At 42.7% G+C, this 26,371-nt stretch overlaps 1 protein-coding gene across 1 annotated transcript in view; it reads left to right on the forward strand.

Moving 5' to 3' along the window:
- ARID1B (AT-rich interaction domain 1B) overlaps positions 1-26,371 on the forward strand; it is a 353,857-nt gene that overhangs the window by 238,294 nt on the left and 89,192 nt on the right. The window contains exon 5 of the mRNA XM_081093953.1: positions 20,286-20,529. Within this exon, the coding sequence (XP_080950079.1) occupies positions 20,286-20,529 (244 nt within the window). The remainder of the gene's footprint in view (positions 1-20,285; positions 20,530-26,371) is intronic.

Here is a 26,371-nt window from a genome sequence, read left to right on the forward strand (position 1 = left end):
ATTACTAAAGCAGCATGTTACCATATTTGGGGAAATTTACTTCTCTGAGTCCCTATCCAAGCCATTGTAACCAATGCTGGTCAAAGTCATGAAGAATATAAGTTAAAGGAAGTTCAAATTAATGAAAACTTCATGGAAAATCTGTGAGACAAACTTAAAATACTCTCAAATACAAAGGTAATAAAGTAAAATTGTCTTTTTTTTAACTAGAACTAGTTTGGCTGTGGATGTTACTGGTTCTGTACTGTAATTGGCATGTAGTCTTCGTTTATGCCTGTCAGTTTGTTAGTGTAAATGATGCCGATGTTGTGGTTTATACGTCCTTGTGCCATCTCTAATTGATGAAATGTCCCTCATGGTACAGCCATGTTCAAATACACCAGGCACTGCTTGTGTCGGCCCTTGACTTGATGGGCATGTTGGTCTTTGACCCAGAGCTGGGAAATGAACTCTTCAGGGAAATCACTAGAGAATTGGGACAATTGTGGTAGTGGGGTCAGAGGTCAGACCATTACCTATCCATAGGAGCTTCCGTTTAAATTGGGCTGCGGCTCTTCTGCAAGCAGCTCATATATTCGGGAGAACACGTGCTAGTGCGACCCATCGGGACCATGGGCTGTAAGTCCATAAGGATTCCCCAGATGGCTGGTTTGTGTCCTTTCACTTGCTTTTTTCCTCCTGTGCTGTGACAAATGACTGTGGGGTCATTGTCCAGAAGTTGATGTTTCTCAATGTAAATGTAGTGGAAGTATAACATAATACAGCAAAGTACACAAATTGTAAGTGTGCCGCTTAATACATTTCCTCAAGTGGACACACTCGTATAATCAGTACCAAGTTCAAAACCCAGGACCCTGAAGTGCTCTTGGTCCCCTCTGACATCATTATTTCATCTGTCCCTCCGCCCCACCGAGGGCATCCACTGTCCTGAGTAAAAGTCAGGGGAGTTCAGAGGGCACTAATGATGAGCCACTTTCTAGTCTTGCTACAGAACACAGCCTTCTCTCTCCACTTAATGGTTAAAAGTTTTGTGCGAAGAAAGCACAAACCTTGTTGGAGGGGTTTATGTCAACATCATTTCTTCTCTTTCACATTGCTCCTAAAAGAACTTTTAGAATTGCTGTGCATCACAGAAAAGTATTCTTTCCTTGGCATTGGAAATGAACTACTCAAGAGTTTTACCCTTTAAGAATTACAGAAAAGAAGGGAAGTTATAGTTCAACTCTTTGCAATTTTGTTTCTACTATTCCTCCTCATATACCGTAATTACTGCTTTGCTTATTCTACTACTTTCTGAGGACTGTATAAAATCTCAGAATTTTAAATTGTCTTCTGACAAATAATGCATATTTGTTTTATTTCATTAAATGTCTGGATATCTAAATGGAGGAATTTTTTATTTTAATGACGTTATTAGGCCAAAACCCCATCCTGCTTGCGTGATGTTATTATGGTATTTAATACCTGGATTCAGGGCTGCCTTTTCTTCCGAAGAATGACTCCCGTTTGTTCTCTTGTTAGCACTGGTGACGGTATTTTGCCACTTTCTGTTCCAGTGGAGGGTCTGGAAGCTAATTACAATGGGGAAGATTTTCCTTTTCCATCAACAAACTCAGAATTTTTTGCTTGCAGATGGACTTGGATTGTTAATGATTTTCATTCTCAAAAAATAATAAACCTTCTAGAATCACTGATAGAGTTCCTTTTATTTTTGTCTTGTCCTTTGGCTTGGGAGTAGAGATAGTAACAAGGAGAGAAACATCAATGTAGAGTCGTGGGCATGTCATGGACTCACACTCTGAAACCTCCTTCCTTATGTATAAACTGTAGTTAACTGGTCATTCGTACCCAATTAATGGGACAGCTGTCAGGATTGGAGAAAAAGGGACAGTAATAATAATAGCTATCATTTTTGTTCTCTCACTATTTGCCAAGCACTGTTCCAAGCACTTTCTTTCATAACATTAGAAACAGAAATGTAGCAACACTTTACCTGTTTATCAATGAAGAAGTTGAGGCAACAGAGAGTAATGTGAATAGGCTGAGGGGCTAGTAATGAGCAGAAATAAAAAATGCGCCAATGTCAGACCACAAAACCCAGGCTCCTAACAGCCAATGCTTTCCCCTCCTCACCAGGCAAGGCAGGTCATGGCCGTCTGTGGTGCCAGGAGGGTCCCCTGCAGCTGTGGCTGGCGCTCACCTCCGGAGGGAACAAGACGGGATGGGGGTCAGCCTGAGAAAGGGGTGCAGTTTTCTCCCACAGAAGCACATGGTTCTGGGGCTGCACCTGCCCACAAGGCCACTTTTCCCTGCTTCTCACAGAGGTGCTTCCTGCCCAAACATGCATGCAGTTTTCCATACTGCTGGGCTTAGCAGTGACTGCTACAATCTCTGATATTGGCCGTATCTGTCTAAAGCAGTGGTTCTCAACCTTCCTAATGCCGCGACCCTTTAATACAGTTCCTCATGTTGGGGTGACCCCCAATTCCATTGTTACAAATTGAACATAATTCAAGCATAGTGATTAATCACAAAAACAATATGTAATTACAGATGTGTTTTCCGATGGTCTTAGGCGACCACTGTGAGAGGGTCGTTCGACCCCTAAAGGGGTCGCGACCCACAGGTTGAGAAGCGCTGGTCTAAAGCATGGTCAGGTTTTCTTGCTTTATTTCTCACAAGTAGTCATGGGTCTAGTCATTCATTCATCCAGAAGCTATCTCAACACATACTGTGCATATTATGCCCTGCTTGTATTTTCTTGTCTTCTGTTACTTTCTCCCATTTTCTTTCTGCCTCTCCTCATCCTCTTGTTCAGCCTGTCTTTGTGTCCTACTGTGTGTAATTGTATTTTGCACGCGATCCTAAGTACAGCTGATTGCACTGTTCTCGGGAATTTAAATTCAGTTCACATGCTGCACCCCATATGTTGAAGACCTAAAACAGTCACAGGTAACTCAAAACTCACTATCTCTCAGATCAGATTGCACTGGGATCAACCATCAGGGGCTGAGAACTGTGCTAGGTCACAGATGGTGTATGTCACGGAGGGTGACTTCCCACAACAGTCTGTCTTCACAATTCGCTTCTCTTCTCTTTCACTCCTGTGAATCCTGGGGGCAGTCAGCAGACAGAATGAAAGAAATCGGATGCTCTCAGTTTCGGTGATAAAGTGCATTGACCGTATTGCTGTTGGGATTCCCCCTAAGTTTAGCCAGGGCTTCCTTTGCTGTGTTGGAGGTGGGCATCCTGCCCAGATGGGGTTGCCAGGTAAGAGGACGTGGATATTCTCTGTGGCTGTGGGAGTTAGATGTCCCCTGGTGTGCCACTTTATAAGTCCCTTGGTTTATGGGCCTGCATGTGACAGTTGCTGTGACTCACCCACAGGCGATGGAGTGAACACACTTGTACGTCCAAGAAGCTGGAGAACTAGAAATAGCATGTGTGACACACCACAGGTTAGAAGTTAGAAAGGAATAGATTTAAGTCACCACAGGACTGTTAAATCGTGTCCTGCTGTTGCCCACACTGGACATCTCTGCCACATGGTGGTTCTTCCTTTTATCACTTACAAAGTCATGTTCTTCTTTACTGAATGGAACAAGGTATGTTGAGATGGTCATGTACCAAGATATGTAATGTGGAACAGTAACTATTGGGAAATGCACAAAGAGATAAAAGTGTACACTTATAGCAGTGCATGTGCTTCTGTATGTGCATGTGTGCACACACACTCACATACACACATACACAAACTCACAAACCCTCGCACACTCTGCCCTTTGACCTCTTGGTGAGGCTGGCAGTACCAGTACTGATGTTAATGAACATGCCTAGGAAAGTGCATTCTCAGGCCGTCTGTGTCCATGGAACCTGATATTTTCAATACAAATCATTCAGCCTCGCTGGACCGCAGTTCTGCATTCTGAAAACACAGGACGGGAGGAAATGCCCACCGTACCTTTGTTGTAGTTCTGAAAACTCTGTACTGTTCCTAACCATTCTCTGTGTTTTTCTTCCAAGACAGTCAGACTTCACTCTCCCACTTGTTTTGTCTGTTTCTTATAAATTTTTTTGTTTAGATATAATTGACTTAAAATATTACATTAGTTTCAGATGCACAACATAATGATTTGATATTTGAATATATTGTGAAATGCTCAGTGCAATGTCTTTTAGCATCCATCACCACAGATCATTACATAAACTCGGAGTAGATCTTATGTCTACTCAAATATACAATGAAGTGTTAACTATAGTCAATGCTGTACATTATATCCCCGTGACATTTATTTTTTCGCTCCCCCCTTGTTCTAATAGGTATCTTCTAGTACGTTTCTACCTGAAATACTAGGTGTGGGCCCCAGTAACATCTGGTAAACAACTCTAAAAATTGAGGAGAGATCGTGTGGTTAATACTAGCATGCGGTGGTTTGAAGTCTAACTACAGCTCACTGTTTTTTATATGCTATTCATGTCTGGCGTGTATCAGATTCAGGAACCTCGTTTCTACTGTTTATTACTGTTGAGAGAATATTCAGTAGTAAGTTCACTTTTTATGACCTAGCATTGTCAACCATGGGCTTCCTTTTTATAAAGCTCCTAAGCAAGAAACGTAATATGATGTTTGCCACCCATTGCAAATTGCACACCACAATTTCTTGTATAAGCTACTTACTGCAGTTACTTAGCTGTTTCAGAAACGTTCTCTAGAAAAACCCGCCTTTCCCACCGACGTCGGTTTCTTACCACTCGTGGGTATTTCAACTCCCTTTTGTTCCATTTATTCATGTTCCTTGTACCAGTGATGTTGTTATTCCAGGGCAATCCTGTTTGAATACTGAGAACACAGACCAATTGCCAGTGTCTAAAGCACACATGGAGAATTTTCTCTGAAGAATTCAACATTAGCTTGACACCAATACCCATGAGTGGCAGGTTGGAAATGAGAGGCTGTGAGCCAGTCAAAGGAATTCTGGATGCACACCTTTCTTTGTAACACACCAGCACTTACTAGCCCAGCTTCTATACCAGTGATGGCGAACCTATGACACGCGTGTCAGAGGTGACACGCGAACTCATTTTTTTGGTTGATTTTTCTTTGTTAAATGGCATTTAAATATATAAAATAAATATCAAAAATATAAGTCTTTGTTTTACTATGGTTGCAAATATCAAAAAATTTCTATATGTGACGCGGCACCAGAGTTAAGTTAGGGTTTTTCAAAATGCTGACACGCCGAGCTCAAAAGGTTCGCCATCACTGTTCTATACCGACTAAGTAACTACACAATCGGTGTCCCAGCATCTTAGCCTATGAGAATAGCATTGTTCTCTTGGAATGTTTCGTTGTTCTCTTAAAGGGGATGATGTGGGACACTTACTATATTTTTTTAATTTACAATTACATTAAAAATGCATAAATTATAAAACTGAAACTCATCTTGAAACAAAATGTTCATTTTCTTGATAGAGGATGTCAAGTCGGCCATTTGGTGCTTTGTTTACGTTCCATATATATTATGCTTTTAAAGATATGCATTTTGCTATACGTAAGAAAGATAGAAGGAATTGTGGCAGTGTTAGAACTTAGTTCTTAATAGTGGCTTTATTCTGGATATTTATTTTCTATTTGTTTTCTGATGTGTTTCCTTTTTGTTTAAAGAATACTGAGTTCTGTTACTTTAAAATATTCATTTTGTTTTTCTTTCGCATTTTTTTAAAGAAAATAGATGACACCATGAAATGTTTTTCTTGTTGCTGAAGAACAGTTCATTTTTGTTTTGAGTTAGTAGTAAATAAAATCAAATGTATTATAATTTGATGTAATTGTAAATTTTTTGTATTATATATTTTCACTTCTTAATTAATACCTGAATTAGAATAACTGGATGTTCGGTATTCTCTGCTCTTCTTAGAATACGAGGACATAAAATTGAGAAAGAATTGAGATTTGCATCTTATTTTTTACATATTATAAAACTGAATCTTCTTTTCTACTAAGAGGCATTGATAGGAGCTCAGAGATGTAGATCTGCCTTATGCAAAAGGGAATGTCCATCCACAAAGACCCAGCAACGCATTCCAGTTGTTTAATTGCTAAAAGCCAACATCTCTTCCTTTTACTAATAGACTGTGCGTCCTTCTTTGCTACTGGCTAACAATCTTCAGTAAAATACGTTACCACAAACCTCATTCACAGTTGCAGCAATGACCACACCACTGTGCTTTCCTCGGTTTATAGCGTGGCAGCATCGGTTGAGGCGCTCAGCTCCACTTCCTGCAGATAGAAGTCTGAGGCGGGGGCTGTGGTGACGAAGCAGAGGTTCTGTCGGTCCCTGCTGGGGTGCCAAGGCCAGGAGTTAAGGGACCCGTTCCCGGAGAAGCAGGCCAAGCTCTGGTCTTGGCCGTGCTTCTGTCCTTTGTATATTTATGTACTTGCGTACTTATTTCTCACTTCTCAAGTATTTTCTTTGCTAGCTTAAGAACCATTTTATTCATGAGTATGTGAATGTTCAAGGAGGAACTCTCACACTTAAATGAACCTGTAAGGAGCCCATAGAAAAGCAAGTGCCTGCAGCGCTAATAATGAGAACTGACAAGGCAATCCTGCTGGGTTTATTTATGACCTTCTGCCTTTGTTAGCTCCTGTGAGAAATTCCTCTCTAACCATAACAATATTGTTGGAGTTTGGCACTGTACAGAGAATCCTACCAAGCCCCGAGGCCCACAAACTGGCACTCGCTCAGCCCCTAACAGATTGCTTTGCTTGTTGTAGTTTTACATTTTCCTTCACTCCTCTTATTTAATTCACAAGTAGTTTTCACCAGTCTTTATATACATGCTTGTAAAATAGATATTGCTTTTATTCCTAGAGCCAGAATTCATTTTTCCTTAATACAGTGTCTTATCTACTGTTCAGCAGCATTGGAAAATTCAGAAACGGACAGTACACAGAAAGGCAAGGAGACAGGTGTATTCTGTGAGGACAAATCATGGCCAGTCACACCACATTGTGCCAGCGGATGGACTATATTACATGCTCCTAAATGATCTCGGGGTTCCTCGTTCCAGGAGTTAAAGGGAGCGCAGAGGGATGAGTTTACCTGAGGATATCAGTCTATAATGCCCTTATTTCAACTCGATTTCGATACTTTAAGTTCTGTTTACTCTATCTGGTTTGCTTTCTTCTACAATATCCAGTGAAACAGGAAACTTAGAAGTGTCAATTCACAAAGAGAATTATGTTAAAAACTAGAGGCCGCGTGCACAAAATTCGTGCAAGAGTAGGCCCTCACAGCCCCGGCTGCCTCGTGGCTCCGCCTTCCTTGCACCGCCCCCCCCCCCCCCCATGGTCACTGGTCACTGGTCATTCTGGAAGGTTGTTTCAGAAGGTCATTCAGCCATCCAGTCTAATTAGCATATTGGCTCTTTGTTATATAGGATAATAATTTTCTTTGGAAGTAAAAGAAAATGGACAATGTCGAACATGTAACTCTTAACCCGACCCTTGGCAGCAGTACTCCATGTGGAAGGGTGCAGAGCAGAGGTGCCTCCCAAAGCCTCGAGCACCAGTGGGCAGTGTCGCCTCCTAATGGTCCTGTTGTCTCAGTGGTGCAACGGCAGAGTCACCGTGCGTATTATATTCTGTGTAACCTGTTGATAGGCATGTGGCTTCTATTTCTCCTGAGAATCTGGGTTCAAGATGCCAGCTTCTGTGGGGAGTAAGTTCTGTAGGACCCATTGACCTAGAAGTACCTGTGTCTGTATTTGTTGAGTGTTCATTGGCTTGAGAGGGTTGGGTTGTTGGGCTGGGGCCTGCTACATCAAAAGGCCATACTCTTAAAATCAATGTTTATATTTTTGCTTTGTTCTACTTACATCAAATCTGATTTTTTTTTTAAAGTTTTCTCAGCCATTTTACTCAAGTATGTACAGACTTGCTAATGGAGACAGTGAGGAAAATTTTATTAAAAATCTGAACCTGGGAAAATATGAAGACTGCATATGAGCATAATTTGATGTTTGTGCACTTGGTCTTGTCATTTCATTACCATATACTTTGCATCATTTCTGAAAATACTAATACGATTTCACACTACTGCTATTCAACTGTTTCCCATCTTTTGAATGGTTTATTTTAAAGTCCATTGATTGTTTGCCATAGCGTGGGAATAGAATAATACTGTTTATTAAGTTGTACTATGTGTTAAAGACTTACAAATCTCCAGGAGCCCCCTTGGTTTTATTTCCCTTACAAAAAAGCTTCAGCATTTATTAAAATAACTGCTCAAGTACAAAAAAAGAAGGAAAAAATCCTCCCAGATCCAATCACCTAAAATAACCACTGTTAAAATTGTATTGATCATTAGTTGATACATCTTATGCATTAAAAACTACATGCATGCATTTTATATGTACACATAAGTATATATGTTTATGTAATTTTATACTGTTTTACATAAATTTGATCATGGTGTTTGTTGGCTGTACCTGATTGTCACTCAACAATCTTTTCAGTAAAAATTACATTATTTTGAGTAATTATATATTTTTAAACGTTAAATTGACATTTATATAGTTTCTAATTTTTTGCCATTTTAACATCTAGTGTTGTTTTACATTTCCCTGCATACTTTGTGACAGTAAGTATCAGAAGCATGGTGGCTAATGTTTATTAAACTCATTTTGCTCTCTCAGCCTCTTTGAGACAGAGATCCATTGTGTAGGCGAAGAAACAGAGGCTTTGGGATGTCATTTCACTTGACTCCTTCTCAGTGGTAGGAGCTGATGGAGCAGATTTGAACCAAGGCTCCACAAGCTGCTGCTGAAGGCTGATGCCCTCTTTGGCAGGCAGGGGTACGGTGGTCACTCTGCACTCACAGAGGGGCTGTGCTAGCAGCCAGCTGTGCTCTCTGCCCGGGACACAACTCTCTGGAAGATACTTGGTACAGAATGGAAGGATGCGTTGAGGCCACTGCTGTTTGCTCAGCTACCTTTAGAAGTCACACATTTTTCTAGAAGTCATTTGCAAATTTTGTAACACATACTAAAACGCATTTCAAATTGTAAACAGTGTTAAAAAGACCAAACTATCTGTCTGATGTATGTATATCTTTATATATGTATGGATGCATTTTTATACATAGCAGCTGTTTGCTAAACTTATTGTATGTTTATACTTATTCATAAATACGTTTAATCCTCACCATGGTATAAGTAATATTTTCCCCATGTTTGGATAGTGAATTTGAGGCTTAGTGGGGTTAAGGAACTTGCCCAAGATTGGGGGAAGAAATGATGGAGCCATGACTTGATTTTCAACTGCTCTTACTCCAGAATTCATGCTTTTATCTGCTGTGTTGTTACTATAAACCTACATTATCATAAATATTTAATGAGCACTTACTTGGTGCCAGGCATCATGCTTAGTGCTTTATGTACAGCAACTCATTGAATTCTCCCAACAACACTGTGAGGTCCCATAATGCACACAGATGAGAATAGAGGCAGCTAGGGCTCCTTTGCCCAAGCCTTGGAGCCAGTGAAGGGGCTCAGTGGGAATCAGCTGTGAGATTCCAGAGCCCAGATTCTTAGCAACCACCCCAGCTCACCCCCCAGTGCAGAAAAGAACACTCTGATGGGTTAATACCAGTGCTGGAAAAGAAAACTAACCTGTAACGAATGCTCTTTAAAAGCAGCTTCCTTAGAGGGGAGGGGATGGACGCAGAGACTGGGGAGGAGCTACACAGCACTTCACCGGGATTTCAGATGGAAGACCAGCGTTTAAGCCCAATTTTATTTAGAAACTAATGATTCACTGCAATAAGGAGGAATTAGACAAGGGGATGGGCTTGCAAGTCAACTTACTTAAGTCCCTCCCCTGCTCAAATGTATCAGAAGGCAAAGGAAATGTGAATGTTAGCCTTCCACCTTGTGGAATCCTGCAACATCATTTGCTTATGCTGTCTTCCTTATGTGGACTAAAACAGTCATCAGAGAACTCTTTCTTCTCCTCCTGGGCCCAGACATGCTCAGGGCACCGGGTAGTTATTCTCAGTGTGAGTTCACACTTGCGTGGCACCCAGATGGCTCTGCTGAGAGGTGCGTGGCTGAGTGTGAAACAGGCTGGCCTTCAAGACCTGATTCCAGCCCTTACTGAGCTCATCATCATCGTCATCAACGCTATTGAAAGTTTCTGTCCAAAACCACCTTGTTTTGATACGTAGTGTTTGAAGTCATGTGTTTTATGCTCTTAGGAAAAATTATGTAAAATTGTGCTCGAGTGTGAGCACTTGAGGTGTCAGGTGACCAGCTGCTGGCCCCTGTACAAAGACGAAAAACAACTCACTTGGGGACCCTCTTATCTAAATTGTCTGTGAATCATAACCAAAAATAAAAAAAAGTCCATCTTTTTACGGTTTGATGTTGGGGGGAGTATTAAATGTGTTGAATTTCATTTAAAAATACAAAATAAAAAGCATTTCATCTGTAATCATGTAAAAAAATCTCTATTCCCTACTTTTCTCTAAAGAATTTGAAGTCTTAAAAATGATTTCTGTGAAAATATTGAAATTTTCAGCTTTTTGCATATGGAACCCATAATATTTCTTCCTATTTTTAACATGTTCATTTTAATCTACTAAAGAAATGAAATAACCCTGTCTTTGCGTTTGGGGGCAGTATTATAAAGGGAGATATTGCATTTAAGGAAAGAAATTGGATTTGAATTTATGTGGCCTTAATGTTTGTTTCATTGCTATTCTTTTCTATTTCAAACTTATTCTTTAAAATGAGCGATTTGAAGTCTGTGTCTAATATATAACTTAGCACCAAGAAATAATACCATCTTATATTTTATTTTTTATTTTATTTTTAATATATTTTATTGATTTTTTACAGAGAGGAAGGGAGAGAGATAGAGAGTTAGAAACATCGATGAGAGAGAAACATCGATCAGCTGCCTCCTGCACATCTCCCACTGGGGATGTGCCTGCAACCCAGGTACATGCCCTCGACCGGAATCGAACCTAGGACCTTTCAGTCCGCAGGCCGACGCTCTATCCACTGAGCCAAACCGGCTTCGGCCCATCTTATATTTTAAAAGTCATGTTCTTCACAATGTCTTTATCATTTGCTTTATTCATTTTATTGACCCATTGACAAAGTAAGCCCCCATGTTATGACCGAAGCAAGATTCAATTGTCTTGCCCACCTCGGATCAGCGATGGCACCAAGCTTCCAACCCCGCTTACCTCCAGCTCTTTCAGCATAGTAGTCTCTGTGGTAACATTTTGTTATTTGTGATTCCTTGTAAGTCATTTGGGGTGTTTTTCTTATCATTCTGCTGTTAGCCACTTTCCAGTGCTAGAATGTTTGTTGTAATGTGATAAAGTATTGTTGAAAGTCTGTGTTCATAAACAGAGAGCAGGCAGTCCTTGACTTGCTCATTAAAGAGCTTATGAATGATTGATCCAGCTAAGTCGCCAGAAAAATGGGAAAAAACAACCCTGCCCCTCTCACACAGAATTCCCTTTCTCTTTTGGTTGCTACTGTCTGGGGTTTCATTTTCAAACCCAATTCCAGCAGGGCCTGCAAGCCCTTGTCAGTATCCACCAGAATTAGTAAAACGGAGGACACATTTCCCTCCCTCTTCTTCACTCAGCCACTCCCTCCCGAAACCACTGCTTTCCTGCACTGTGGCACCCTTACACACTGTGCGGGCTCCCTGTCCCCCAGCCTCTCCCTTGTGGTTAATAGTGAAAACAGCTCGCACTTATGGAGATCTTGCTGCACTGATCCTTATACTTAGAATTTCTCATTTCATTCTCACACAGCTCTTCTCAGCAGTGACTAGTGTTTCCCGCTTTATAGATGAGGAAGGAGAAACACGGAAAGGTTGAGTATGTCTCCCACGGTCCGTTAATAAGTGGCAAAGCTGGGGACTGAATGTCAGTCGTCTTCCCCCAGCGTTTGCCCTGTGGCAGATGCGATCAATTCATTAAACTCAACATGAGACGCTCTGTGGTACATGAATGTGACCTGGAGCTCATTCTCGCCTGAGTCCGGGAAGACCTTGCCCAGGGGTTAAAAGCTGGCCCTGGAGGGAAGTAGGGCTCTGAGGAGTGAGCAGGGCAGAGGTTCACCTCAGTAAAGACCGGGTGGCTCAAGTTGCAGGTGCCCTGGTGGCTTGTTGGATGTCAGGAAGGTCGTGAAGACCATGAACTTATCCTACCTGCTCTCTTGTATTTCCCATCTCCCTTCTGATCCACAGCGGTACCCACTCTTGTCTCATTCGAACTTTGCTTACTGCCACTGCTCTGGGCTTCTTGAATTTACACAGCCATGTTGCTGGTCCACCGCTGTCCTGTGCCTTCTTTCCTCAGTGAATTACATATTGCCGCGTTGGTTGTTTTGTTTGTTTTCTTTCAATATTGTTTATGAGATTCATAGTGATACTTTTAGTTCTAGCTCATTCACTTTCACTGCTCTGTAGTGTCCCTTTTCTGGATACATCTGTAGATATTTTATATTGCTGGAAAATTAGATTCCCTCCAATTTTTTGCGATTACAGTACTGAAACAGTGCTTCTGTGCTTTTTTATCTCTCCTTATGTACATGTGCCCAAGGGTAAACCTAGGAGTGGACCTTCCGGGTCATGGATGAATGCATCTCAGCTTTATAAGACGCTTACAGATTACTGCTCGAAGTGGCCATACTAAATTATTTTTCCACCAGCTGTGTCTGGGAAAGCACGAAGTACACATCTTCTTCTCTCCAATATTTTATAATCGTGAAATCTCAGGTGGAAGTATCACTATCATTTAGTGTTGACAAGAGTATCAACTAATCATCTTATAAAGGAACTTAAGTTGCACACAAAAAAATGCATGTAAGAGAAATAATTATCTTGATTGTGTAAACATGAATGGAGATAGGACAGCTTTTCCTTGAAGAAGAATTCTAAATAAAGTCGGAGAAATGGAGTAGAAAAATCAACATTTGAACAACAGAGTACTGCTGCAGGCAAGACCTACAGATAAAGCTAAAATTAATGGTCAGTACTTCCAGGACAAACAGGATACATACATGGCTGTGTCTATTTCCCCCAAATATTTACTAATTATTGGTGGTTTTAATGTATGGTTTTAATTTCCACGAGCTCTTTGATACTCCCCTCCAGGAGGTGGAGCTTAATTCCCTCCCTTGGGTGTGAGCGGGACTTGGTAACTCCTTTCTCATGAATGAGCAGGGCCAGGGAGGAAGAGTAAGTAACTTGGTGACTACTTTCTCATGAATGGAGTAGGAGAAGGGAAGAAGAGTAGCTTGGTGACTCCTTTCTCATGAATGGAGCAGGGGCAGGGAAGAAGAGTAGCTTGGTGACTCCTTTCTCATGAATGGAGCAGGGGCAGGGAAGAAGAGTAGCTTGGCAGTGGAGAGACCTGACAGGCATATCTTAACTAAGTGACCAAAGTCAACATCACCTGATAAATCATGTTGATCCCATACCCTGATGTGCTGCTATGTAAGGACACTTCACTTCTGTGCTATTTTCCCAAAATCTGTAAGCCTAGCCTAATCATGAGAAAACACTAAACAAACACAGATTGAAGGACATTCAACAAAATACCTGACAAGTACTTGGAGGGGGGCTTGGAAATATGTGAGAAATTGTTGCAGGTTGGAGGAGACGAAGGAGGCATGGTGAATAAATGTAATGAGCTATCCTGGGTTGGATCCTGGAACAGAAAAGACGTGACTGGAAACTGGTAAAATACGAATTATCTGCAGTTGCATTAATAGTATTGTGCCCATGTCAGTTTCATAGTTTTGATTGGTGTGCCATGGTTCGTATGAAAATGTTCCCATGTAGGGAAGCTGGGGAAGGTTGTGTAGAAACAGTACTGTCTTTGCCACTTCTGTGTAAGTCTGAAGTCATTTCAAAATGAAAAGTTTTAAAAATCCAGTGAAGGATGTAGAACAAGTATGTTTGTTTATGCGGTTCATGTGACTGGGGAAAATGTCAAAATAACTAAGTTCCTGTCTACAAATAAAACTTCCCTTTATTCCATGTAGACTCAGTACAGTGTGTGAGTTGTGTGCTTTTCTGTCGTTTTATTTTATTTTTTAGGTTGCTAATTTATTTGCAGTTCCAATAGGTCTTACCGTTTTAAAGTATTTCATTGCTATGTACTGAAGAAATAAATGTCTCCTGGGGGTTCATGCCTTTTTATTTTTAAGTTTTATTTGCAGAATTGCTACGTGCTAAGCATTGTATTTCTAAGGTAAACAGTAGTGTTTTTACCATGAGGGATGCAAAAGGTGGTGCTCATTGCTTTTCTGTTACAAGGATTTATGAGACACTTTCAGCAATAAAAACTGCTATCAGTAGACAGACTGGAAATCTCACTTATTTACGGATCTTGTTAGTTTGTCAGTTTGCTTTCACAGCACCTGGGTCGCTCATACATATCATTCCTCACCTGGCATTGATATTTCAAAGCACCCACTCATGAACTCTCCCTCCTTCGGCCGTTCGCTGGTTTCCCCTTTGTAACTGATATCTTGGGAGGCATCCCCAGGGGTTTGGGAGTAGAGTAGATGGTTTAAGAGTTTAACCTGTATACTCTGTATTGTATTCTCATAATTAGTTTTTAGACACCAGTGTGCTGTTTTAAGGGCAGGGTACATATCCTTCCTCACTTTATCCATTGATTCTCAAATATAACGGAAATGAGCAGTAGGAAGATGATGTAGACTCATGAAATGATTGCGGCCTAAAAGCACACTACTATTTAACCTGGCCTACAGTTATTTAGGCACTTTTTGTTGTCGTTGTTGTTTGCTTATTTGTTAAATTTTATATAATGCTAAAAATACATAGATTTAAAAATATTCTGTGTTCATAAACACTTGAAAACACATTTGTGTGTTTTTTTCTTTTAAATGTTTGACATTTCTTCTTTGGCAGCACACTGCATTTTCCCCTTCTTGGATAATAATATTAAAGCTTGCCTTTTAGACTTCTGGTGGCTCCCTGGTCCTAAAAGTGTAAGCCCCTGTTCCTGACCTCAGCATGTGAGGTTGTTCAAGCTGCCCTCAGGAGGCCTCAGCTCATCCTCCAGCCTCCTCACTCCCCAGGTGGCGTGCCCTCCATAGTTCCTCCCGTCTCTGCACGTGGTTCCCTCTGCCCCGGTCCCCTGCCCACCCCTTGTCCAAAGGGCACATCTTTGCTCCTGGTCTGGGCCTGTCAGATGGCAGCGCTGGGCCAGTGTGGGCTGGCGAAGACGCATGCTCCATGCTCCACATTATAGAATTCCTGCTGTTTATTTGGCTGTTCGGTTGTTTGTCTCTCTTCATTGAGACTCCTTGAGAGAAGGACATTGGATTGTACATGACCACATGCTGTAGGCAACCTAAATATAAAATGTAGTCTTTGTGTAAAAGCTGCCCTCTACCTTTTCCTCCACCGCCTCCTACCAAGCACCATCCCACGGCTCCACCTGCGAACCTTAGCTAGGCGCGCCTGCCTGAGCTGCCTCTCCATGCAAATACCCCCTCCCGCCCCCTATAGCTTTCATTTCACAGTGGCCTGTAATTTGTATTAATATGTGTATTCTTTAAAATGCCATTGCTCCTGGAATAGTAAAGGCAGCAGCTGCTCATACATGAGCCTTTTTTAGTGTTTCAGCTCTGACTTGGGCCTTGACTTATGGTCAGGAGAGGGCTTGGCTCAAGGTGGTGACGTCAGTTGAACATTTGGGCCGGTAGGAACCATGGACGGGAGCTAACACGATGCTGTGGTCTCCTCACATAAGAAGCGGTACCCACTGTCTCTGGTACTGAGGAGGTGCTAAAGCCATGGCGGCACAGTCGTTGCTTAAAATCGTCCTGACCCGGCTCATCATCATTGCCATTGTGAGGGGTCCTAAGCGTGTGACCAGAGGGTACGCTATTTCCAGATGAACCTTAATCTCAAATTCCATACAACCCAAAGAAAACTATAAATACATGTTCTTACCAAATTATGTGTAAGTTCAAGACTGCCGGACTGTGTGAAAGGGTCTGTGTGTGGTTCTTCCGAGCCTACATAGCAGCAAGACGGCTAACAGTGGGAGAGCAGAGAATGCCCGGGCAGAGTTCAAAACAGAATAATTTAGGGTCCCCCTGAGGCCCGTGCAGTGGAAAAACATTCCCTGCACCATGCATATTTCATACTCATATTGTTTACCAATGCTAAGTTTAGAACGGCAGCACATTTCCTATCGGGAGATTTAACCCAAGGACCTTTGAGGCTAGCTTTTAATTTTAGGTGCTGATTTTTAAAAATCAAAAGGAAGTATAACCATTATAATATTTTTACTTATGAGAGTATGCTTCACTCTGAATTCTTCTTCTGTGAAGTATCACTTTAGCTGGTTATCCTATAAATGTCCTCCTAAAGTGACTTCCCAGAATGGAATATTTGCTTGAGAAAGAATGGGAGTGAATCAGGTGGAAGCCACTTCCCCAAAAAGTGGCTCATGACTACCTCTCTTAAAGTGAACACTTGACTCATTCGTATCCTTCTGTTAGCCCTGGCTTTGGATGTGAGATTGTCATTTGTGGAGCTTATGAGTATTTTTAAGGAGCTTATGACTGCTTTCATTTATTTTATTTTATTGTTTGCTTATCACTGTTTTTAAATTAACATCAAACGTTATTTTACCAATTGACCTCACACATCTTAAGGCTACGCCTTGCACATATTGTCAAATGTGACGAAAAGTTAAATATTTGTTATTTGCACACATTTAAATAGAAAGTAGGATATATAAAGCATCTTGGAAAGAAAATGTTTTAAGCCTAAAAATTGGTGCTTTAAAGATTTTCCTCGTAGATTCTGCTTTTCTGTGCCTTTGCAATTTTTAGTTCATTGAGACAGGTAAAAGCTTTTAAGTCATTTGCTGTCTAGACGAATGAAAGCAGCAGGGACTTTTTTGGGGGGTAGGGGGTATTGAAATACACTGTTTATCACACATAGGTGTGTGCTGAAAAGAAGCCTCTAAACATCATGGAAATTAAACAGTCATCGTGAAATTTTTTTCCTTTTGTATATATATGTCAGTCAAATTAGTGGCTCAATTCTAATATCGATTTCAGGGTGTACTTGTGTCTCATGTGCAAATGATAGCTCTGAAGTAAGGTGGGGCATGAAGTGACTTCACAGTGTGTTTCTAGAGAATCGAGTATTTAATGACACTGGATGCTTAGCCTCCAGGATGGTCATTGGAAACAGGGCTGAGAATGCATGGCTAAATCTTAATAGCGAAGTCAGTCGTTTTCAGCAGAGCATTGGTGGTAAATATTTAGAAATATTGACACGTGCTGGCTTCCTGGTGTAGTGCTTGCAGCTGTTATCGCCAGGAAGCTTGTCATTCAGTGACATTCAGCAGTGACAGTCAGTCTGTCCTCTTTAGCGCCACAGTTCCCACAGAGTCCCTGCCTTTCAGAAAGGTAGGGTCTAGTTGGAGAGAGAAAAAGAAAACTGCCGCCCGAATTTCATACTTAGTATTCTGAGGAGGACAAGAGATACTAGTTCTGTTCTGAAAATGAATGAGAGACTTTCCTAAAGACCGTTGGGCTGGCATCTTAACCTGTGCCTCAAACCCAGGGGAAGGCACAGGAGAAATCATTAACTGTGTCCTATTAAAACCCTTAAACCAGAGACCTGCGTGGTCTCATTGATTGAAATATCGCCTGTTTCTAATGCAGTGTTTATCCTCCTGCTCTCCCGGGGCGCCTCTGAGCAGATGCCCACATGTGCGCAGCCCTGCAGTTCTCTCTCAGTGACGAGGCCACAGTGCAGAGTATTTTGAAGTTGGTGTGCTTTTTAAAAAGCTCACTTATTTAATTAAGCAAGGGAGTAGAATTTTCCAGCCTATTCCCAGTGCTTTAGGATAGTCAGACATTCCCAGCAGTGACTGATTTTATGTTTGAATAAACTAACTTATTAGATAAATCAAGTAACATCAAAACAAAAGATGTTTTTTGAGGTAGTAAGTGATAATGTATTAATGCTAATTTTTCAGGAGGAGCATATACAGTCTGTATATGTAATATTGTATGTCTATTTTACTTATAGGTCGATCTTTAAAAATTCTTCTTGGTGGCATGTGCCCATGTACATTCCTGTGTCCTCCACCCTGTCACACTGCATTGAATCAGGGACATACCTGTTTATGCTCTATGCTAATTCCTAAGCGTTTCCCCTGTCAGAATCTGGTAGGATTGCTAATGCTCCCAGTGGCATTTCATTCTAAGCACAGTAAAATCTCTTGTACTTGGCACTTGGGTTAGAATGAAAATTGTACATGAGCAGGGTGGAGGGATAATGGTTACAGAGGAAAGTCTTCGCAGAAAACTTTCATTTAAATTTTAAAGTAAAACCTTTTTTAAGGCACGGATTTTCTAACAATAAATGAACCATTATAGTAGGAATTATATTATTTTTGGTGTGCTGGAAGGCATTTTGTATTCTGAGTGATTTCAGATATTGAAAACCCAATTTTGCTAAACCACATTGTCATGGTCAAATACTGAATGTACTGTACATGAGCCCAGGAGTCTGCCTTCCCCTCACTCGTCACGAAGGGGAAGGATGTAAGGAATGCTGGGGTAGGGGCTCCGGCCCCTGGAAGCGTCCTCCCTGCCATTACCTGCCCTGCCAGCTCCCCCAGGGTGAATGGAAGCAGTGTAGCTTGAAGGTGCGGTGCATGCGGTCTCTGTTCTTCTGTTCTTCGCAGGCGTCATAGATCTGCTTACAAAAGAAGAATGGAGTCAGTGCCCTGCTGACTCAATTGTCCTCCAGAGGAGTGTTAGTTACACAGCTTCTTTGTTAACGAGGCTGGAAGTTTAAACCACTGTTGAACTTCTTTTATTAACGTGTTGTAAGATAGCTATACATATGGATGCCCTAATGTCTGCAGGGCGGGAATATTTCTCCATAATTTACATATAAAAGTTACGCGTGTGTGTAACAGCAATATAGAATTATATCTCTTTACTGCTCCTCTGCTGCACTGAGTCTAGTCAGCTCTGAAATTCTGATGACACGTGAGCACTGAGAAAGCCACCGTTTTTATGTTTCTCTTGGAATTGCCTTGATCAGCCGGGTGAACAGCAGAGATGCCTTTCGTGCCTTTGCTGCCTGAACGGTGCTCTCTGAACACCGATCCGAGTCGCTTTCTCAACCAGAACGGGGAATTTTAAGGGAGGACAAGAAGGAATTTATAGGTCGTGCACAAAGAATTTTAAAAATTTCAAAGTAACAATTCATTTTTTTATGAAGAAAGATTTGCATAAAATTACTTCAGTATTTTTTCAATTGAACCTAATGATTTTTTAAAAGTTAAGTCTTTTCTGTGTTTAATTCCATGGTTTTATATCTAGTTATTGACCAATTCTTTTCCTCTAAAAAAGCACAAAAAGCGTATTTCCTCTCAAATGATATTGTCTGATTGAGCCTTTGTTTCGTATTGGTGCGCATTGGGTATTGGAGAGCGCATCTCCACGTGGGGCCCACACTCCCCTCCCGGGGCTCCCGGGGCTGTTGGCACCTTCAGAGACAGTGAGGTTCTCTCTGGCCCCCACCGGCACTTTCCAGGGAGACGTTGGTGTGGGGTCAGTCCCATCTTGGGGGAGCTCTGCACACTCGTCACTGTGCACTGGGCCGGAATCACCCTCCTCCCTGAGGAGGGGGCCACGCAGGGAGGCTGTGCTGGGACCCGCACTCTAAAGGGCCGCATGCTCTTGCTGCAGGGCCAGACAGCTACTCCCACCTGCAGGCCATGCGCTCTGTCTCAGCTGCTCTCCCTGTGGCCCGAGAGCAGCCACAGGCAAAGGGGTGGCCGTGGCCGTGGCCGTGGCCGTGCGCCACTGAAACATTACAGGCACTGACATTTGAATTTCAGATATTTCTCATATATTGCAAAATAGTACTCTTTTGATTTTTATTTTTTTTTGGTCATTTAAAAATGTTGGGCCCAGCTGACAGCTTAAAGCAAAGCTTGTAGGATGGTTTTATGGCGTACAACTTTACTCACTTCTTAGGATAGATCAGATCTTATGGGTTCAACTTATGAGAGTAAAGTGTTCTAATAACAAGCGGCCATGCTCTGAATTTTGGGTGTTATCTAGGAAAACTTCATTGCTGAGGGGTGTGGTTATGATTTCCAAATGGTTTTGACCAGGTGTTGGTCCGAACAGGTTCCTCTATAAATCCGTGCTGTGTCTTCCTTTCGCAGGACCTGTCAGGCTCCATTGACGACCTCCCCACGGGAACGGAAGCAACCCTGAGCTCTGCAGTCAGTGCATCGGGCTCCACGAGCAGCCAAGGGGATCAGAGCAACCCGGCCCAGTCGCCTTTCTCTCCACACGCATCCCCCCATCTCTCCAGCATCCCCGGGGGCCCATCGCCTTCTCCCGTGGGCTCGCCTGTAGGAAGCAACCAGTCACGATCAGGCCCAATTTCTCCTGCAAGTATTCCAGGTATTCCCTTTCGAAATAACCATGCTTTTACTCTGAAGGAAAGACAGCTCATGTTCATCAAGAGCAATATACATCCCATCCCGTTTTGGGGTTTTGTTTTGTATTGTTGCTATTTAAAAATCTAGTGATGGGACCACGTATTAGGAGCATAACTGTGAATTATGACCAAAGCGTTTGAGAGTCCCAGTTCCTAAAGGTCTTCAACTAATGAATATAAACACCCAATTAATAAAATCACCAATCAGGCCGATATCTTCAGTTTGCCCATTTGCCTACACTTAAGCCGGAAAATTACTTACTTTCTCTTAGCATATGTTTAGTAATGATTCTGTTAAATAAGATCTCTGTTGATTAGTGCCGCTAAGGGTGAGATTATTGATGAGTATTGGCCTTAGTTTTTAGGGTTCTATTTAACTTATACTGTGGCAGTTATTTTCTAAAATAGATGTAGTGTTTATACTTATCAGTGTCATAATTTGCCAGCATACACTCAAGGCCTTGTTACTGATACAAACATTACCTTCTAATTTTGACATAAGACGTTTGTGTTCCGGTGAACTAACTCTTGACTCAGCTATTTCAGTGGTCCTACTATTTCTGTATCTTTTGCTTCCTCTATTGTGTGCTCAGGATTATTTATTTGTTTATTTGTTTGTCGTTTGCCTCATCCTCATCCTTCTTTCTTAGATTGAACTTCATTCATTCAGACCCACCGAGCAGTAAGCTTTCCTTTATCAGCAAAGTAGATGCCATTTTTTTCTGTGTAAATGTTGCTAACATGATGTAGACGGCTGCCAGAAAGCACTTTTTACTAACCCACCAGAATTGATATTGGACTGCAGATAAATTTTCTGATAGTTTATTCTATTATCTTGAAAGTATGGATGGTAGTTTTTACCCTTTTTACCATTTTATACCATTTTTATGAATTATTTTTTAACCCTCACCCAAGAATAAATGTTACTGATTTTAGAGAGAGGGCAAGGGGAGAGACAGAGAGAGACAGAGAGACAGAGAGAGAGATGTGAGAGAGAAACATCGATCGGTTGCTTCCTATACGTGCCCCCACCAGGTATCAAACCTGCAGTCTAGATATGTACCCTGACCAGAATGGAATGGGCAACCTTCTGATCTACAGGATGACGGTCCAACCAATTGAGCCACCCCGCCAGGGCTACACCTTTTTTTGTTTTTTAATCTTTATTATGGGATGTGTTATGTGTGTATGAACGTACATATGCACATGTGTAACATGCTAATTATGAAACGTAACTACTGGATGAATGTGCGTGAGCCCACTCTGCAGCTTTGGGATTGGAGTGTTGGCTGTCGATGGCGCATCTGCGTGTGTGGTCCTGCATTATCTCCAGCCCTGCGCATCGCCCTGCCTCAGATGTTCTCTGTGTATTTTTAATCATTCTCTTCGGTTTGGGGGATTTTAAAGAATTTTATTACAAACTTCTATAGAGAATATATTGTTAGTTTTATTTAGTTTTGAGCTTTATAGAATTGTATTGTATTTAGAATGACTATATAACATATCATCCAAGCTGAGAGAGGCACTTTGGAGCAGGTAAGCGTTGCTTTAATAATTGCAGGAGGACAATGGGCATAAACCAGGGAGATCCTGGCAAGTCAGGACATACGGTCACCCATGCCACACATGGTCATCTACAGTGGCTGTTTTGACTACGTTATGTTTCTAAGAATCATCCATATTTTGGATATAGGTATAATTTTAATGCATTTTGATTGAGGCAGTTTGATGTCACCTTTCTTTCAAAAATATTTGTCCTCATGGTAATTGAAACCTGGGCTTGCCTGCTTTTAACATTTTAAAGCTGTGATTGCTCTCTATTTCAGAATTCCTTAGGCAGATTTTGGTACTGAGATGGTTTTTGAGGAATCACCTACCTAAACATTGGAAAGTTCTATGTAAATTACTGTATTTGTCAAAAGAGGAAATCACTCCTCCTTTTTGAATTGGGTCAAAGGACTTTTCCTAATCCTAAATGAAGACATTTCTGAGGTAAAGACATTACAGTTTTTCATTTAAAATCCCTGACATGGGTAGTTCACAGTCTGATAGTTTTATCCATAGGTTTATCATTTCCAGACGGGGATTTTGAAACTGTAAAATTTCCCGTTTTGGATTTTGATGAGCTATAGAACACATGCCCCAACACGAGAACTCACTGGGCCCTGTGCTGCTACATGTTGCAGAGGAGGTGGCTCAGCGGGGGGTAGGGGGGGCCGGGGGAGGGAGTCGGTCGGAGCCGCTGCTCTGTTGTGTCGTGTGCAGGGTCCAGGCTGGTCGGTGGGCTCCTCATCACCGCAGGGCAGCACCTACCGAGCTCATTCTCTCGCTAACTTCTTGGGAAAGCAGGTTTTCAATAGAGAGCATCCAGCCTCCTTGGATATGTTTAAAGTGTATAGTTTGTATTTTAAACTTGTGTCGGGAAGCTAACTGCCCAGGGCCTACATTGTCATTTGTTTCTGAGTCTGTACCAATGAAATAAAAATGTCAGGGAGGCCCTGGCTGGTGTTGCTTAGTGGATAGTGCGTCAGCCTGGGGACTGAAGGGTCCCGGGTTTGATTCTGGTCAGGGTACATGCCCAGGTTTCAGGCTCGATCCCCGGTGGGGGGTGTGCAGAAAGCCGCCAATCGATGATTCTCTCTCATCACTGATGTTTCTGTCTCTCCCTCCCTCTCCCTTCCTCTCTGAAATCAATAAAAATATATTTTTTTTAAAAAAAGAAAAGGTCAGGGAGCAATCGCCTGGTTTCCCACTTAGGGCAAGATGTGCAAACTGCTGCTTTGGGAACATCTGTTTGGAATTTCCCTGTATTTTTCTGTATGTAGCCTTCTGCTTTCTTTTCTCCCCCTTCCTTCCTCTCATTCCCAGAACTAACTTGTGTTTTCTGACCTCACTTCTCTCCCATTACCGCCCACCATGCCTTGCTGCTGCCTCTCCCTGTGTCACAGATTGGCTCTCTCAATCATTGTCTCCATGCAGTCATTGTTAAGTGCGCAGCTGTCGTGTAGCTGATAGCTGGGGTGAGGGAACGCCAAAATGTTGTGGGGGTTCTTCCTCGTGTTGCTTTCCCAGGGTTTGCTGAAAAAGAGCACTCATTTTCCTCCATCTCTGCCCTGGTAAATGAGATTGACAGCTAAGGAGAAGTATCAGAGGCTAGATAAACAAAGCCCAGGAAAGCGTCCCAAGTGGCTGAATCTGTTTCTTGCCTGTTAAACCGTCCCTCCGCCCACTGCAAATGTGCCCTCCTATCATGCCGCCTCACAGCACCGAGTGTCATGGGAACGACCGCTGTGACACACTGGCACCGCTCGCCTGGCACGTCCCTCACTCAGCGGGGCTTTCCTTCCTGCCTTCTTTGCAGAGCAGGTGGAGATGGGCTGTGGTGAGCGGCCACATGGATGTCTCCTTTTGTTTGCACGCTGCTGGCTCCAGCATTGCAGCCGGTAGTTAGAAGGTGGGGAACGCAGCCCTGGGTGTTCAGTGTAAACAAGCATTTGAGGATACAGTCCCCCCAGGCATTGTCAGCCTTCCTCTTTTCACTTATTGTTTGCATTTCTCCCTCCTTTATACCAGTGTATTTATGTTTAGAGAGAGAAATGAAACTGTCTCTCTTTTTAATTGGTAATGTGCACGTAGATACAAACACATTTAAATCAAGCAAATCCAAACTCCAAGCAGGTGGTTCTGAAATGAATGATAGTAACCCTTTCTTCCCTTCGAAGAAATCACCCATCACTCTATGCTGGTGCTGCTTCCTGGCTGACGTCCTCCAGTGCTTGTCTTTGGTTAAGGGGGACAAACTGGGGCGTGACTGTCTCGTGTGGGTCTCCTCGGGGCCTGATGGTCCTCGCACAGCGGAAGCTGACGCAGCACCGCGTGGCAAGATTTAGTGCGTGTTCATCTCACTGGTCTCGCTGCCAGAGCCAGCCATTGCAGTTTACTAACAAAGCAAAAATGTAAATAAGCCAAAATGTTTTATTTTATTGGCCAAAGGCCTGTGTCAGCTTTTCCTCATGTGCTGTAAGCAGCCACCGTGTTGAAATATTAAGAAGGGTGAACATAATGGGAGGGGAGGGTGGGCAGGCGGACGTTAACTGTTCACTGTTCAGAGCCTGATAACATTTCCGTCTGTGAAACCTTTCAGTGTTTAAACTGCTGAGCACAGTGCATCACAGCCCGTCAGATGCAGGGTAATAGCGAGTCCCTGAACAGGTTCCCGTCTTATTTTAGCGTTTGTGCCAAGTGCAGGTTTAGGTGGTGCTGTCACTCTCACCTGAGGGCAGGGCTGCTGCCCGGAGTTGATTAGGACCAAAGCTACGGAGTCAGGTATTCACATCAGTGTCAGGCGGAAGCCATTGCTTCCTGGCCATGCTTTTTCTCGCACAGCCCTCGGTGTCTATGATGAGAAGACTCAGCAGTGACAACATCTTCCTACCCGCCACAGACAAAAATAAAGTTCCAACGAAGGAAGCTCCCCTTTTTAAGTTTATGTGCTCTGCTGTTTGAGGCCTTGCCCCCCCTCCCCCCTCCCCACACTGGCCAAGGGTCAGGAGCCGAGAGGCTAGGGGAGAGAAGTTCAGGGGCTGGTCGTCTTCTGCACCCTCCTTCTCCAGGAGCCCTCCTGCCCTCCCTGGCCCGGCGGCTGCAGCGTGTCCCCGTGATCACCCCTGCACACCTGCCTCCCCCGGGCGCAGCGCCTGGGGCTCCGGCCCCTCACTTATGCAGACTCATCCCTGGCGAGTTACCTAGCTGCTGTCCTAAAAGGAGCACAGGTTCTGAGCGCCTGTGGAAATGGCTTTGCCACAGGTGGTCCTCCCCCGGTCACTTTATACTGAGCCGGATTCTCTGAAGCGTTGTCAGGCCTCCAGCGTCCAACCAGCCGCAAGGAAGTCCTGCCCTCGGGGAGATCTAGGACCCCAAAGAGCGAGTCCAAAAAGGCGGCACCCATTAGATGCAATATGGGCAGCGGTCCGTGGGCAGCTTTAGGGCGCATTGAGAATGTCCTGCATGGTGCTCCCCAGCCCTGCCCGCTCAGCAGCTGAGAGCGAAGTTGTTTCGGTGGGAGCTGCTGTAACTGCACAAACAACAAGAAATTCTCGTCAGAAAACAGATTTTTATGCTTAATTTGACATTCAGACAAGCAGATTTGGAAGGATGTTATAATGGGAAAGAGAAAAATGAATTGCAACTAGGAGCTAGCCATAGGCTGGAGTGAGCAGGAAGGAGTTTAAAGAGGAAATGGTGGTTCCTGGTCTGATTTGTCAAGATTAGTGCCTATGAAATGAACACCGGAGGGTGCAAACCAGGGTTTCTCTCCTTTTAATCTATCCGCCTGGGTATTTTGAACATTTAGGATCAAGCCTAACCCATCCTACATAACTGAATTTTCCACTTTTTAATTTATTGTTGCTTAATCAAATTCAAGGTAAAATTATGAGGTTTTTTCTCTGTGTAAGTGCTTCTGACCCAGTTTCCGGCTGTGATAGCACTAGTAGGATCTAAGCTGGCTTTGCACATGATGACACCTTTTTATCAGAAAGCCTGCAGTCACCTGCCCTGATCATCTGACTTTAAAACATGCATCACGGGCTCTTTGTTGGCTTCTCGTGAAGTAGAAACCCCGCAACAGCTTGTTGTAGGGAAGATGCGTGCTGCTTATTGGCAAGCTGAGCAGGAAAAACTCTCAAACACAAAATGCCATCGATACATCCGTGCTTTTAATCCGAGGCAGCCAGAAAACATCACTTCAGCAGTTCTACCAACCAGAGAACTTCAGCCAGTATTTTTCTTCCCTTAGAAAGTAAA

The sequence above is a fragment of the Myotis nattereri genome, assembly GCF_964212035.1.
Source record: "Myotis nattereri genome assembly, chromosome: 6".
Taxonomy (NCBI): domain Eukaryota; kingdom Metazoa; phylum Chordata; class Mammalia; order Chiroptera; family Vespertilionidae; genus Myotis; species Myotis nattereri.